The sequence below is a fragment of the Tachypleus tridentatus genome, chromosome 13, assembly GCF_004210375.1.
Source record: "Tachypleus tridentatus isolate NWPU-2018 chromosome 13, ASM421037v1, whole genome shotgun sequence".
Classification (NCBI taxonomy): Eukaryota; Metazoa; Arthropoda; class Merostomata; order Xiphosura; family Limulidae; genus Tachypleus; species Tachypleus tridentatus.
This window is the reverse complement of record NC_134837.1, coordinates 57058715-57076266: the sequence shown is the minus strand read 5'-3', so window position 1 is coordinate 57076266 and position 17552 is coordinate 57058715. Positions and strand designations below refer to the sequence as shown.

Genomic DNA, 17552 nt, shown 5'->3' with positions numbered 1-17552 from the left:
TCATTTCTGGACAATAATTGTTTAAGCGTGCACTTTGACATTATTTTTATTTCAGTGTTGTTTATTCCTCGCTATGTCAGCAAGAGGTTGGGTGAATAACCCAGATATATTCTGTTATATTTGTGGTAAATTTGTTGTAAAGAAACAAAAGCAAAACATTACGGACTTCATAAAAGAAGTGTATTACGCGTATTTTGGAATAAAACTTTGGGACCAAGACAAATTATGAGCTCCAATCAAAGTTTGCACCTTTTATGTTGAAGAGTTGAGACAAAAGATCAAAGAAAAAGTCTTCGCCTTTTGGAATACCAATGATATAGCGTGAGTTTAGAAACTACGGAGGTAATTGTTATTTATGCTCTTGCAACGTGCAATGTTATAATAACACTCGAAATAAAAAGGAAATTTCTTATCCAAACGTTCAATCTTAGTTAAAGATGGCGACTGTTTAAAATGTCTGTCTGGACAATTCCCGGCTCTTTCAGAAGCGAAACCTTTTGTTAGGCCTCATATTAGGAAATTGACTTCGGATGAACCGTTCGAAAGGATAATGACGAAATTTAAAAAAGATGTGTGGGTTGCCTTTAACAATGTTTTTGACAAATTTTAAGAAAATAAAGACCCATATTAAGAAAATAAGCACCCATATTAAGAAAATACTGTCAACAATATACTCGATAATTTAAGACAGTTGAATTGTAACATGAACTTGAAAATTCATTTCTTATACTCACATAATGACTATTTTTCTGAAAATCTCAGTGCTTTCAACAGTGCATATTCGTTTGACATCATTATTCTTCCCTTTTCTTCAGCTTGTTTGTGTAGTTGTTAATGAACATAACAATAAAAATGTTCACTGTGGTAAACGTAATAATAATGGATCAAAGTAAGAGTTTTTTTCCGCATTTGTAAAATATCCTTATCTGATAAAAAATTAATATTATTTTCGAAATCTGCGCAGTTAAATTATGTAAATTCCATTATCAAAATTAAAACAACTTTTAACGAAGTTTACATTCGTAGACCTGTGTTATTTTTTAAACTAATCACAAAATAAAACAACTTTTATGGAGTTTAGATTAGCAGACCTGTGTTATTTTTCAAACTAATCACAAATTACAGGATATTTCAAGTCACTTTTTATGTTGTCTATCCCAAACCCTTTGCTGTGAACCCTCAGACAACTTCTGTAGCTATGTGCTACATTAGCATCACTAGACTAAAAATAATAATAACACTAATGGAAGAGTTCTGAGACATGATCTATAGCTATAAGTCACATCATCATCACTGGGCTAAAAGTGCTTGTAACTTTAGTGAAAGAGCCTTCAGACAATTTCTAGAACTATAACTCACATCATCATCACGAGGATAAAAATGGTAGAAGACTTAAAAATCTGGGGAGGTGATAAAAAGATATCAACCCGTTATAACAGGGAGTAGTAAGGAGGGTTTTAACCAATAACTCAGATTATCCTAGCGGGTATGGACAATGGATATTAGACTAAGCTGTACAGTGACTCCTGCAGGATTTAGAAAGACTAGCCTTGGATGTAGTGGAGCATCTAAATGTGTACGAATTGCAAGACTGTAATTCCATCAAAAGGGTATTGTGACACAAGTTACACCCAGTGAATTATTGATTTATCCGCCAAATTTCTATGCCTTAAATAAAAAAAATTTGAAAAAAGTTCAGCCACATAGATTATGAAATTTTAAGTCCAGTAAAGTTGTATGCTTCTCTTTATATATGACTATTCACAGTTTCTCACACCTGCTGGACTCTTATACAACAAGAAAACGTTCTTAGAAAGAACTTTGGAGTTAACTGAAGGTGCTGCGATAACTATAATAGTTTTATTTGTTAAGAAAAACCTTAACAGTAATAACTGGGTTGTACAGATGTAAAGAAGAGTTATTGAAAATATTGGCACTGCTAAAACAATGTGTTTTTGTTTTAATGTTGCTCTATAAGAGGAAGTAGCACAGCTACACAATAACGAATCATCTTGGGGTGAGTATTTTTCAACAGGGATCGAAAGTTCATCATCTATAGTGTGAAGAGAATATTTCAATTTATGCTTGAAACACTTCACTTCATTTATTTTAAGTATTTTCAGCGATTTACCTTATATTGCTGACATTGGTTTAGAGTTTGTATAAATATATATGGTGCCCAATTTTACAAGCGACAAGCATTCTAACTGTTACACCATATGCTGAAAGCTAACTTTTGAGCTTTATGGGCTAAATTTATTTCTCGCCTTTTAGTGTTAATATACTGATAATTGCATTGATTATTCAGATTTTTAACCATGTTCTCAGGAAATCTTATTACCTTTTAAATATGAAAGATATTTTGAATTTGTTAGTGGATATGAAGCTAAAGGAGCTAGCTACCTTCTTCATCAGGAAGTCGATAACCTTGTACTACTACTGGTGTTTCTTGAGATGCATGAAATAGATATAAACAGAGCCATCAAGGAACATAATTTGGATAAAAATTGATGTTGAAGACAGCTCGTTTTATGAAAACCAAAAGATGCTACCAAGGGTTGTGGAGCTTAGAGTACTTATTTCAAGCACCCAACTGAGAGTTACAATTTCCATAAATAGCATACATGTCAAGAACATTGTGAAGAAAGAGGAATATAAATGAACAAGGGAAATAACCAAGTAATTACCAAGATGGTGGAGAAACAGAAGTTGCTAAGGGTTAACAGAAAGTCCCCATAAACATAGAGAGGCATAAAACAACCAATCTTCTTGGAAGAATCAAAACCTGAAAAGACTGCTGTGAATGGGATAAAACACCAGCTACTGATATTGAAACGAAACCTGTTCTAATTAAGACGATATAAAACATACCTTCATTGACATTTCAATTTACATTCAAAAGACAATCCATTAAAGTTATTCCAGATATCATAGTTTTCCATCTACAAGTTTGGTAACTTGCTTTATTTATTTGTAAGGAGAAACGGTAACTGCCATTCATGTTTCATCACCAAACAATTGTAATGATATTAATTAACTAACTACGTTATTTTTATTATATAAAATATGTAATGCGCATACTCTGGCATCTTATAAGTAACATTAAAAATATTTAAGGAAGAACAAAGAAAATGCTTTATGTTATCTCATTATTCAATTATGATTTAGAATAAGTATCCACACTAATTATATATATATTTAGAATATGTCTCATTTATCATCTTTTTTTCTCTGCTTACACTTGTGACACTAGATGATGTAGAACAGTAGCTCAGGATGTTTCTGTCACAGAGCCTTGTACACAAAATGGTTAGAGATCTCAATATGTCTTCAATTCAAAAGATATATAAACGTAGGAATAAAAAATTGCTATCCTTTTATCTATTTCAGATTAATAACTGGCGATAATTCAACAACCTATCTGACCTGATTGGTTATTAATTTTTCATATATCCATAATAGTAATGAAAACTTTTTCAAGTGTAAGGACAAATTACGGAGTAAATGCAAATCATAGTGGGGTATGGTAAATTCTGAACAAAATGCATATACTTTAAGATAACTATTAACTGGGATAACCTCGAATTCTTAAACGCTGCACGTTCGGATTATTTTAATTTGAAATTCATAGAGCGAAATATTTTTTACCCAATATTATATTTTAAAAAACTAAGGATTTAACCTAATATTCCACATATTAGATATGATTATGGAATACACTATTTCTGTCTGTTAAATGTTTGTTATGTACATATAGGTGTGTGTGTGTTGAAGAGGATTTACATAGTCGTTAGGCGTAAGGTAGCCCACCTATTACAGTTACATTTGAATTAATACAAATGTAGGTTCGATCGTTAGGCCTAGAGTAGTGCACCCATTATATGGCTACACGTGAACAAGTCCAAAAATAAATATGTGAACTGTACTTGATTTTTCTCTAACTTTGCTAAGTGTTAGAGGCCTAAATGGTTAGTGCAGAACATAAGAATGTTAATAAAAGCATTAATACGTTATTGTTGTAGTGGTGTCACAAGTCGTTTTTAACGAATTAGATACCTTGGATCTTTATTTGGAGAATACTCGAGGAAGATATAGGATACGATTGGTTAGTAATTACGTATTTGTCACAATTAGCTAGTAACTATTTTTATGGTTGCTTAACAGCTATTTTTATATTTCCATGACAATTGTAACAATTTGATGTTTCAACCGCAAAAGGTAGCTTAATAAATCTAGCCTATTTGGATTAATACATAGAATATGTTAGAAGTGAATTGTCATTAGAAAAAGAATTGCCAATTTCTGCTTTGATTTTGTCTCATTTCAAGAGCACAATGAAACCAATCATGAATGCATGTCTTGCCGTTCATAATACGTATATAAAAGAACACAGGGAAAAACGATGCTAATAAATTAAGTTACAAGAAAACGATGAAAATAAGTTGTCGCTTTCAACAAATATACCTGTTTTTATGAAGAATCTTTAACCTCTAGAAGAGAAACCCACTTATTAAAAGCGTTTGCGTTTTATCGCGATTGTTTGAATGTGACTTAACGACCATATTCAATATGTATGTATACATACATATATATATAGGTTTTTCTGTGATCTTCCGTACATTTATTATTGTAATACTAACCAGCAAGACATTTTTATGAAAATTAAATATACATAGAATAATTGCTGGGTGTCTTGAATTACCGATTTTTAAGAACTTTATCTACAATATTCATGCAAGCTTTTAAGATTTATCCTATGAGCTCCGCCTGACAGCGTTTTGTGATCGATCGTAGCACTCGCAAGCTTGCAACATATACATACCACTGTAAATAGTGCAAGCTGATAACTTCTTTTTTTATTGGAAGGTTTCACAACGTAGGATTTTTGTTCTTGGACTGTCTTCAGTTTCTTTGAGAACAACACAGCATCAGTTCTCGTTTTCTACGTTACCATGCAAGAAACATACGACTCTTTACTAAAATGTTAATAAATTAAAGCTTTGTTTGACGGAATTTTGACGAATCATATGTCTCTTTACTAAAATGTTTATAAATTAAAGCTTTGTTTGACGAATCATCGCAGGATCTATGGATATTCATGTATAACCTATGAGAACAACTATGTCACCAAACGAGTTTTCGACCTTCATAGGTTTAATGCTGTAGCATTATTTACAACATGTACATTATGTACAACATTAGTTCTGTAGTACATGTATATTTATGAGCCTGTCACACTTGTCGATGTAATACACCTAAAGACTCAATATTTAGTCACACATTACACAGCTGAAAGTTTCAAATTTAACAAAATAGTACAGATCTCAATGGATATATTTTAGTTGATATTATACGTCTTAATGTATCAAATACCAATTAAAGTCAAATACACCAATTCTCAGAGTACCAACTAAAGTCAAACATTAGAGTTTTCAAAGGAACTTCAGCGAAGGATTAGAGATCTTCAGATATCAACGTTAGTAAAATATTACAAAATTCGAAGTACCAACTTCGATCAAATATCATAGAGTTCAAAGTAACAGCTTGAATCAAGAATTATAATCTCAAAGTATTAAATTCAACCATTTATGACAAAATTCAAAGTAACAACTTCAGCGAAATATGATTATTTAACTCAGAATAATAACTTCATTCAGTAATACATAGTTTATATTTCAAGATACTAACTTCAAATATTACAAATCTAACAACATCTGATACTGAAAATTATTACTTAGTTCATGTACCAGTTTTAGCCAGATTTTACACATATCAAAATATGTATTTCAGCCAAATATTACGAACCTCACAGAAATAAAGACCAAGACCGTCAAAACATTTATAACTGCGGAAAGCGGGTTATTCAGTTTTGCGAAAAGCTATAAGGCACATAATTGGTCTATTTTGCTCTGGTCAATTTGTGGATCAATAATAAAGTACGTTATTATAGCCTCTTTTGTTGAGTCGAATTTATAACTTCATTTATCATTAAGATATGAATATTGTGAAAACTGTCAACGGAAAGAAATCTTACCTCTATGTCGATTAGTTTGTTTGTCAAACATAAGCATCGCGTCTTCTATCTGCAAAGAAAAATAAAAATCATTAATTAAAGAACACTTCATGATCATATGTGACTATTTTTCATGATCAAATATAAATTACGTCAAAATTTTTCAGAAAAATATTTTCTGCTTTTAATTGCAATTTTAGTTTTTCTAAATAAAAACGTTTCAAATTCGATTAAAATAGAAATATACATGTTAGTACTTTGAAAATGTATATTTAAATATTAACCACTAATTTCTTTTGCTTAGTTTTTATCTGTTTCACATTTTATTGGGGTCCCCCAACAATCAAAAAGTAGATATAATTCAGTTTGTTTTTCCTTTGCAATTTCATATTTTTAATCTATAGAACACTTTATACGACACGTGGATTAAAAGAACAGATCAGACGTAAAAATGCAGATTTTATCACTTTAAACTCAGATATGTTGATCAGAATATGGGTATTCAATCATCTGCACCCTCTACCTACATTGCTGTTCTTAATTAGTGTATCGACTATCACAGTTATAATTGTTTGTTGGATGTACACATCTGTTTAAGATAAGAGTTATTATTTGTTTAGTGATTTGATATTTACTGATTATTTGGTTTCTTTGACAAGAATTTATTTTAAAGCGATGTTCGAGACAGGTTTCTTTGCGTAACTCAGTGAGAGTCGTATATTATGTTTGTAGTTCAGTTGTTTTAGTATTGTTCGGAGCCATCTTTCCAAGAAAGTGCAAATGGAAAAAAGTTCAGTCAAAGAAAAAGTTAATGAAAGAAAAGGTGAGTAATTAGCTTTAACGATTGACATTTTAAAGTAAGTTTCACAGTTTAACAGAGATAGAAAGAATAATTTGTCTTGTCAACTGGTGCTCTAAAGTTATTGAACTCGCCTGTGTAGACTTTGACGAAAAGGAAATAATTATTTAAAATTCAGGATATAACTGTGGTGACCCATGTCGTAATTTAAATGAATTATTCACTGATAATACTGTGATAAGAGTAAATAAAAATAATTCGTCTTGTCAATTGGATTACAAAGTTACTAAATTAGCCAATGGACTTTTTGCTAAGAAAGAGAATGATTTAGTGTTAGGTAAAACTGTAATATCCTATAACGTAAATAATTTTATATGCAAATATACGTTTGACTTGTTTTGAATGTATTATTTTAAAAACAAGTGGATTGTGTGGTTCCGTTTATTGTTCAAATTTATCGCTAACATGTAGGAAAATATTGTAGAAAAATTCCAGTCTACTCATATTTAAAATGTTGGTACAGCTGGTGTTGCAATACATGTTTTGTGTCATATCATGAGTGGAGGATCTTCTACTCCACAATCCAGGACGTTATTCACTATATCACTCCAAACCCATTTCCTTTAAAAATGTTATAGTTTGATATTTCTAATTTCTAGAACATTTAACAGTGGGTAATGTAACACTTTTGATAATTATTTTAATTATTTATAAACATCAGACACAACCTTTGGATCTCGAAGTATATTCTCAGGAGGGCAATGCATTTTCCTCCTTTTGTGAATGTATCAAGCTTGAGTTAACTTGACAATAGAGTAACTGATATATAATGCTTATCACCTTATTCACAATTTGACAGTGACTAACATACATTGCCATATAGCATACTAATCATAACATGGACAAGAGGCAATGTGTTAAATAAATTAAGTATATGTATACATTTTTTTCTCTCTCTTTTTTGCATTTCATTTCCTAATATCAAATCTAAAAGTCACAGGTGTGAAATCATAAAGGACCGATTACGAAGAAAAGAGAAGAGAGAATACGAACGAATTTTATTATGATGATCATGGTATTATGAAAGAACTTTAGAGAAGCTCATCAAATAAATAAGTGTTAACTATTTCATTTGTACCTTTACTTAATATCTAAAGCCATAACGAAAAACAAATTTAAACCTTCGGCATGTAACCTGTTTATTGTAATAAAATTTATTAAGCTCTTATCACACACAAAAAATATATATATCATCCTCATTAACTGGAAAAAAAAATCGGACATTATCCCCGTTGTATCGGTTGTAAACATGGACTGATAACTAATTTGATTTATTGTTAAGTACAAGGCTGTACAATGAGCTATCTGTGCGTCCACAATAGAAATCGAGCCCAAAATTTCAGTTATACGTCTTCCAGCTTATAGTTAAGTCGAGAGATACTTGGTTTATGAAGTTCAAATACAGGGTTGAATCTTTTCAATGAGCCAAATGCATATTGCTTATTGTGCAATTTCACGCTTAAAGCAAACAGAAACACCACATTTAGTTGTGGTTGGTAGATATTACACGGTTAATTCAACTTGAATAAACTTTAATTGCATTTGATTAATATCGTGTATAAATATTTGTTGTTACAATTGATCGATATTGTATATGTTTGATTGACATTGTTCAATACTATAGATATAAGATAGTGTAATAAATGGAGAATCTTTGATTAATAACGATGCAAGACATTTTTTTCATATGTTTTTACTCAGGTTATACCTTCCTATACATACTATACAGAGTTCTAGCTAACGTTTACTGATGGTAACAAGTTGATTTAATATCCTCATCTGTAAAAACAAGGGAGAGAATACATAGTTAAGAATGATAAATTGTCAAAACTAGTTGATATTTAAATCTACAGTTTAAAAAGCAGTATTATGTCAATAAACTGACTAACAATAAAAGTTATATCATTACTATTGATGTAGTAATTTTTATCTAAAATTTATGTCTTAAATTTTAAGCCTATTGATTGCCTAAATCTACTCATAAAGGAAGGTATATTTTAACCTAATAAAATGAGAACTTATTAACATTTTTGACAAAACAGTAATAATACATGTAGTACAATTGACAATTGCTTCCTTTTACTGAAAACATTGTTGCTATTATATCAATATTTAGTTAAGTCCTGTTATTATAATTTTGTGATCAGTTAAGACACACAGATAAATACAGATGGGTATTTACGAAACAGCTCTACTATTATCATACTTTAATTACTGCTAAAAGGTAATATATGATATGTTTTTGATAAATATTCCTGTAATACTTGTCCTCTGAACAAAAGTAACAGAAGAATCAGATAAACTGAAGAAAAAACCATATGTTGTTTACAACCGGTATATGGGAGATAAAAATTCTTCGTAAACACGGGGAGAAAAAGATAAACTGAAGCGTGGCTTAGAGTGAACTTTGTTTAAAGTACAGTTCTGGACTACTTCGTGATTTACGAACAGATACAAAGAATGTTTTTAAAAAGGAAGGAGCAACTTATCTGCGCTAACGTTTTGTTTGTTGATAGTTTCAACTTAGGATTTAGGCTTAACGGAAGGAAAGTACGTGAAATACAGGAATGACTCCATTTCTCAAAATTATAATCTGGCGTTTTGATTTACAAATTGACGTCACGCGAGATATTTCAATACTTTCTCAAGAGTTTTTTTATTTCATTTTTTTTCTTTCGGTGTTCTGCTTAATTCTGAGCTTAACTTTGGCAGCGAGTAAAAGTTCAAAGTAAATCATACACTTGTAGCCTAAATTCAGATGGACTGGATTTGATCTATACACAAAAAATGATATTAATCATTCAGAAAACAAGAAACTATTATGCAAACTTTCTGCTTTAAAACAATAATTTTTTTAACTTTGTCTATTATTAATCATATAATATTGAAATGAGAGAGACCCTCCAATATATTTAAACTCGTTTATTATAAATTGGATACCTTCTGAAAGTTCTTTTGACATACCAATGAATGAACAAAGTTAATTTCCTTATATGTTTTTATTTTTACATTCTGTCCCTCTCTTAATGATGACGCGTTTATGATATATGCCATATGCCAAAAAACTTGTTCGCTCCCTCTAATATAAACAGCAGAAAGGGACACAAATGAAATTACAGCGTTTATATTATAAGGTTCACATAACTTTTCAACTCTTTTATGAGACTGATTAACGTGATAAATTCAAAGAAACTTTGGAAAGTCGTTCTTTTTGTACATGTTTTAATATGTAATTCCTCTAGTGCGTATAGATATATAATTATTTATATATATATAATTCACCGTTAAAATCGTTTGTTTTTGAATTTTGCACAAAGCTACTCGAGGGCTATTTGTGCTGTCCGTCCATAATTTAGCAATGTAAGACTAGAGGGTAGGCAGCTAGTCATCACCACCCACCGCCAACTTTTGGGCTACTCTTTAAGCAACGAATAGTTGGACTGACCGTCACATTATAACGCCCCCACAGCTGAAAGGGCAAGCATGTTTGGTGCTACAGGGATTCGAACCCGCGATTCTCGGATTACGAGTCGAACGCCTTAACACACTTGGCCACGCTGGGCCAATTAAAATCCTATATTAACTAATAAAAAATCAGTGCTGATAATATATTTTATGCACAACCAACATAAAGTTGAACTACTTGATATGTTTGTATGTGACAACACTGTCAGTAGCGAGAGTACCCCAAAGAAGAAGACCGGTCTTAACTTTAGTCACTCTTGTGTGTTTTCCATGCGCGCGTGTATATGCATATCCACATATATACGTAACTTTTATGTCAAACATAAATAACAGATGTGTTCTTTATTCATGACCTCTGGTAAATACTTGCACATCCATTCACCTTGCCAGTGGTCACTGACTGGCCTGCGACTACACAGGTTAAAAGCACTGACTCTTTAAAAGACTGGTGATTTGCCAGTATATATGGGACCTACAAACAATTTTTTTCTGGAAAAGTTCCTTTATGGGACTTCCGACGCTCTTGTTTTTTTTATTTATTATTTATTTGTTTTAAGCACAAAGCTACAAAATAGACTAACTACCTATGCTCTTCAAACCGCGGGTATTGAAACCTAGGTCCCCCAGACACGCCAGTGAGCCACTGCAGGGAACTTTCTGACGCAAATTTCTCCTATTCTGTGATTATAAAAGTATGAAAGACATACAGTTCTAGCGTTTCAAAACCTGAGAGAAAAAAGAAACATTATGATGCTAGAAACAATTCTAATAATATTGCGATACGTTGCACTTAAAGTAGAAATATCATGTGAAATTGAAAACAAGATAATTAATATAAGTTTTAGTCTAAACAAATTAAATTTGTGTTTATTCAACAGGTATGCCCCATCTAATGTTGTCCTGTACGTTCAATTCCCCAGTTTGATTACGTACACAGGATTGGGCGTATTTCTATCTACAAGTGACCTTTTGATCTTTACCTTTAACCTTCAAATGCTAATCAGATGTAAGGCAGTATATATATGCTGTGTCTAGCTAAATACTTGCAAAAGATCGGGAAAATTGCTAATATCCGCCGTTGATACAACGTGAAAGTTCTTCCAAGAGATTTGTGGTGGTCAAAAGTTGCAACTATAATAGAAAGTGAATCGTCCCGAGAGCCTAAAAAACTCTATATTATGCGACTAACGTGATTTTGCAGGGACTGTGGTGCCAATAAGGTATGTATCCTTCTAGACAAAGTATTCAGGAACACGTCTAAAATCAACAGCCAGTTTCTCTGAAACGTGCGAATATAAATGAGAATTCGTGCTATGCAATTCACAAATATTTGCTATGTATTTGAGTAGCTGGGAAATAGTCGTTCACATATGGTTGACAAAGTTTGGAAAGCACGTACTAGGAGGTTGACGTCAATGACATGTTGCAGTGACAATTGTAATACAGAGCAACAATTCAAAACACAGAACACAATCTGTAGGACTGTAAACATTGTATGGATGCCACAGATCGTGAACATCTGTATATTACTTGCGTATTTGTGGTGTATATAAAATGCTGATGCATATTTATGTCGATATGTGCGCAGTAGCTCTTATATATGTACTACGGATTTATAATGAAAACTAAGGCAGTTAAATCGGCCAGAAATAAAGTAATGTAAGATTGAATATTCAACTTCAATACCATTACAAAAGTTTTATGCCAATTCAATTCCTATTTACATAAAAGTTCTAACGCAGTTATTTGTTTCATTATTGTTGGGATAAAGAGTAAGCCTCAAATTCCAAAATAACTAAAATCTAGAAGTGAAACTTATAAAATAAAACTAATCTTTTTAAGTGCATAATAACAACTTATCCTATTCAAAAGTTGTTTTTCCAATACACTGTATAGTAAATACTAAATGAACTTATCGTATGTGAAAAATATAAATTTTGGGTAATTAAAGAGAAAAAAAATAGTCCGCGATTTAGATAATATTTAATATATATGTATATATGAGAATAACTGTTTCTTCTTATTGACGTTCGATGCTATACTAAACGGTCGGAGTAACACAAATCTGTGCTGTAAAGCCGAATATAAATAGTTATAGACATACTGTTACGTTGTTCTGGTTCTTCGTAGAATAAATTCTAGGTTCTACTGTAAAATATGTTTAAATGTGAGTGTATGTGAATTTACTAACATCAATCAACGCTCAGTGTGAAAGTATATGTGCAATCAGATTCTTCGGTGTTAAAACGTAATGGAATTACCTGTGGGTGGATATGCTATTAGCGTTTAGGTCTTGTAAACATGGGAGGGTCAGGTACAGATGACTTCTTCCCCCTACCCCACCCCTTTCAGATGGTATCTGTTTCAGATGAACAGGAATTTAACTATTACATGAGAGTTAGAATATCAAGCACTTATTCCCACTTCTTTCAGGACAATGTCCATGTAGGTACTTACATTTGTCTTCATATGAATAAATATATTTTATCTTTATTCGTTGTTGCAAAATTCTGCACATGGAGAACAGTTCTGTTTGTTTTTTACACATACATTAACTTTACACTCCTAGAGACCATTCATTTAATGATGTCATATCAGCTTAAAACTAATGTGGATTCCTTTGTCTATCATTATATAGTCTTATTGTTAACATACAATTATATATTCACTGGTGAGAGGCACTTAGAATTAATCCTTATCATGTATGCAGCAGCGATGAAGTTCGCACAAAAAGTCATTTTTTTGCCAATGTTTTTCGAAAAATTGCAGCGAATTATGTAGAAATATATCGGAGATAGTTTTTAAACTTGCACACCTCCGCATAAATTCTGAGTTGGTGTATCTGGGTGATTTGTATTCAGTATTGAGTGATGAATTTTGTAATGGTTTATTGATATATTTTGGCACTATGTTTATCCATTACAGAAATGTATATCAAATTAGAGCATATTTATAATTATGTTGTCTGCTAAAGTTCCGTTTTTTGCCCGTTAGACTCCTGGTATAATCCGTACGCTGCCAAACTTTGGTTAGATTATTATTTAACTGTTTAGCCAACGTTACTTTACAATCGTAGGATAATCCTAGGAATTTGACTGATATTGTGGTCTGGAGAAGTGTTCCATTCATATATAGTTTGGATGGGTCTTTTTTTAGTTTCGTTAGTTTTGCGTGAACCACCAATTAATTTTTGGGAACAATTATTCTAATACAATATTTTTAGCAATATCCTACGATACTATTCAGTTCGGGTAATAAGTCTGTTGCTGTTATCGAGAGTGTAAGAGCATTTCTCTAGACTGCAACATCAGCAAGTAATTGTGATAATACGCCTATGTTTGGATCCATTAGGGGCCTATTGCTTACACACATGATAAATATTGAAGAACACCTGCTTCTGGAGCAAATGACTCCGAGAGGGTTCCTTGTTTGTTTGTTTATGAATTTCGTTTAAGCTACACAAGGGCTACCTGCTCTAACCGTCCCTAATTTATCAGTAAGAGAGTAGAGAGTAGGTGACTAATCATCACCACCCATCTCCAATTTTTAGGCTACTCTTTCACCAATGAATAGTGAGAATTACCGAAACATTACCACGAGCATCTTTTGTGAGAGAGAGGACTCCTCCTACATTATTTTAATAAATTAGAGGAAAGACAAGTAGTGAACACAACACGCCAATAACTACTCCAATCGAATAATGGGATTGATCTTCATATTATAATGCCCCCACAGTCGTAAGAGGTGAGCATGTTCTATGATGCGATTTCAAATCCTATACCCGCACACTACGAGAAAAGCGCCCTAATCGTCAGTCTATTAGAGGTTTATGTGTCATAGAAACACTTCTGAAAATGAAGTTGTACAAAAATATTACGCTTCAGAGCTATTACAGCAAGTAATCCCGCGGCATAAAAGTATGTATGATTTCTGGGTTTGAGAGTACGTATCGCAGAAATATTGTCGTGAATAATTATGTAGTGTAACTACTCCCAGGTGTGAGAGTATATTTTGTAGAAAGATTCCTGTGTCTGATTATGTAGCAGAATGATCACTAGGTGTGAGAATTTATATATTAGGCTACTTCTGAATACATTTAGTGTCAGTAAATGTACAAATACTTCAACAATAATTTTTACACAGTTCATTACTCATCGTCATATAAATGTCAGTAGAGTCAGCAGACGAGAAGAATGTGTGATAAAATCCACATTATTTAACATGAGGTAACATGATATAAGTTGCTTCATTTTACGTCGAACACATCTGAATAGACACCAAGATAAAATGTAATTTGCTGTCCGAACATTAAGTATAAAGTGAAATACTGAAAAAAAAACCCGATACATATTAGTATTCGAAGAAATGTTTAAGTAAAATCCGATAGATGTCAGAACGACAGGAATCCGAGTAAGGAATCCACTTAGATACTTCTAAGCACTAAGTAATGCTCACATAGAAATAACCTGGGCACCAATATTTCCTGAAACAGCTAGAGTAACATTAAACGTAAAAAAAAAAAAATTATGCTTCCTTAAATTTTCTTTGTTTTTGGTTATGTTTTCGTCCTTTTGAGTCTTTATGAAGGCCTCTTCTTGGAGTCTGTTTGTTTCAAAGCTTCACGCGAAGATAAAAAAGGGCTGTGTGCACAAAACTGTCGCTAATTTTGAATAGATAAACTAGATAGAAGGCAGCAAGTCAACAACACCATTACCAGTTCTTTGGCTACTTTTATCTAATTGAATACCAGTGAGTTTTGAAAAAACAAGTTGTACACGATGAATCCTGAAATTTGTAGCCTAGCCACGCTAATCATTAAGCCACACCCATCCTCTTTTCAGAGAAACCCTTAGAAATATTATTTGTTGAGGTGGGATGTCCATGTTCCTGTAGTTCAAGAAAAAAAAGGAGAACAAGTATAATGTAAAACGAAAGAATTTACGTTGAGAGATAACAGAAAGTATAACATTACCAGTCGAAATCTGTCCACAAAAAATGGGTGTGTATGTGCACATTCTGATTCCGAAGGCTCACACGTAAATAGACTAAAATAAGTGTTTCTGTCTCTACATAAAAACACTGTTTTTCTTCTTTAGTAAAGTAACATTTTGTATGTGATTTCACCACCACCCAGAATATATATAAGCGACATTAACCTGAGCAACTGTATAGTATAAATAATACTTAGTTGTTGTATTTATATAGACATCATATAGCTGAAATAGGTACTAATTTCGCCCTTCCATAATTTTATAGAATATACTTTTATTACGTGTATTCAGGTATTTTTTTCTAAATTTTCAAGTATTTCTATGTGACGTTATCAATTTGTTTTTCCCAAGTAAAAAATGTTACATGTTTTTGTTCTTAAGATTCAAACTAGTGTGTAAACTTCTGTGTGTGGACTTTCAGGAAAGTAGCCTATTTAAGCAGGTGGTAGAAAAATTTTACAAGCTACTTGAAATTGTTGAAACTGTACCTAAACTAATAGATAAAATATTAATTATGAGAAACTACATTAAGTATTCTATCCCGAGTTTTAAAATGGGGTATTCAGATAATTCTGAATTTCAATCTTGATTCCATCCTGTACAGACGTTTGAAAAGCCCTTCCAGCCCCGTACGAGTACAAACATTTAAAATGACGGCAACAGACTGGGAAATCCACAACAGTATTTAGAGAATAAATATTTTTTGCATGTTATATTGTTTGTTTGTTTAACTATTATCTTGTATCTATTTAGCTGGTATCTTGTATTTGTTTATCTGTTATCTTGTGTTTGTTTAGCTTTGTATTGTATTTGTTTTTCTCCTATCTTGCATTATTTAGCTTGTATTTTGTCTTGTCTGATATCTGCAAAACATTTCTGCAATTAGCTGTTTTGTGAATACTTTAAAACTTATCTGTTAAACATCACTGTGCCAGAATACCATCCAGAGAGAGCAAGATAAACAGGTAGATGGGTCAATAATATATCTGAATATTTAAATGACATAGAAGATAAACAGGATGACGCCAGAGCAACTATACACTTGGTACTATATGATCGATATAGTTGTGTACTAAAGATAAATATTAAGATAACACTTTAAAATATTTCAATTATTGTTTATTTCAGAGTAAGATGTTAGGAAATAAACTATTTTCTAAACGAAACAACTTTATACCCAGTTTTGCCCCACAAAATATACATAGAATTAAGTGATTTTAATTACAAATATTTAATGTTGGAGCCTAAGCCATTTATCAGGATGTAATTTGGTGCGACTTTGACACACATACAGTTTGTTTATTTTGAATCGTAAAGTTACACACGAGTATCAAACCCCAATTTAGCGCTGTAAGCAGTTAAGGTTACCTTACACCGTGAATCAAATTCTTACTGGAATAAAGTAATAAGAAATAACGTTGATCAAGAAGTTCAAATATTTCACCAACTTTCACCAACCTGCGCTGATATGTAACAAACAGAAAGCTCTAACAGTGTCCCATTGGTACAGCGGTAAGTTTACGGACATATAACGCTGAAATCAGATGTTCGATTCTCCTTGGTGGACTCAGCAGATAGCCTGATGTGGCTTTGCTATAAGAAAACACCCACACCCTAACAATTGAAATAACTTACCGAACTTTATAGATACGTATAAAAATACTGAGATATAAAAAGGGTAAACTGATTCTGCGGGAGATAAAGAGAGAAAATAGTAAAGAACCAGGTTTAAAAAATGAAACCGACAGTTGAAGAGTTTCTGGAAAAACTGACCGTTGGTTGCTTAACATGACATTCTTCAGTAATAAACAGAATGTGTTAAAATCAAACACAGTACAGCTGTCTCCTTAATGCTTTATATGTCCAAATATTTTACTGTTATCATTTTAAAAAAGCCCCACTTTGAAAAGTTAGTAATTTCACTTTTGTCAGATTGCAACAACAGTCTCTAGTGCTAATTACGTGAAACTTTAGAAAAACGTTTAGGACGATTTGTTGTAGATGAAATTCATAATAAAAAGCAGGATACGAAATTTATTACTTAATGGTTTGTTTATATAAACGAAAACTGAGGCTAAACGACGAGCGGATTGACCTAGTTCAAGACAAAACGAAACACCAATGAGAAAAATTGGTACAGAAAAGATTTTTGAAATGTTCATTTGTGTATTCCGATCTAGATATTTGTACGAATAGGTTTCAGAAAGTTATTTTTACAAGTTTG

General features: G+C 32.1%; 1 protein-coding gene across 2 annotated transcripts in view; it reads right to left on the bottom strand.

Moving 5' to 3' along the window:
* Positions 1-17552, bottom strand: part of LOC143237425 (RNA-binding protein Musashi homolog Rbp6-like) — a 229476-nt gene that overhangs the window by 93719 nt on the left and 118205 nt on the right. For both annotated transcript variants that reach the window (XM_076476664.1, XM_076476665.1), the window contains one exon: positions 6035-6083. In XM_076476664.1, the coding sequence (XP_076332779.1) occupies positions 6035-6083 (49 nt within the window). The remainder of the gene's footprint in view (positions 1-6034; positions 6084-17552) is intronic.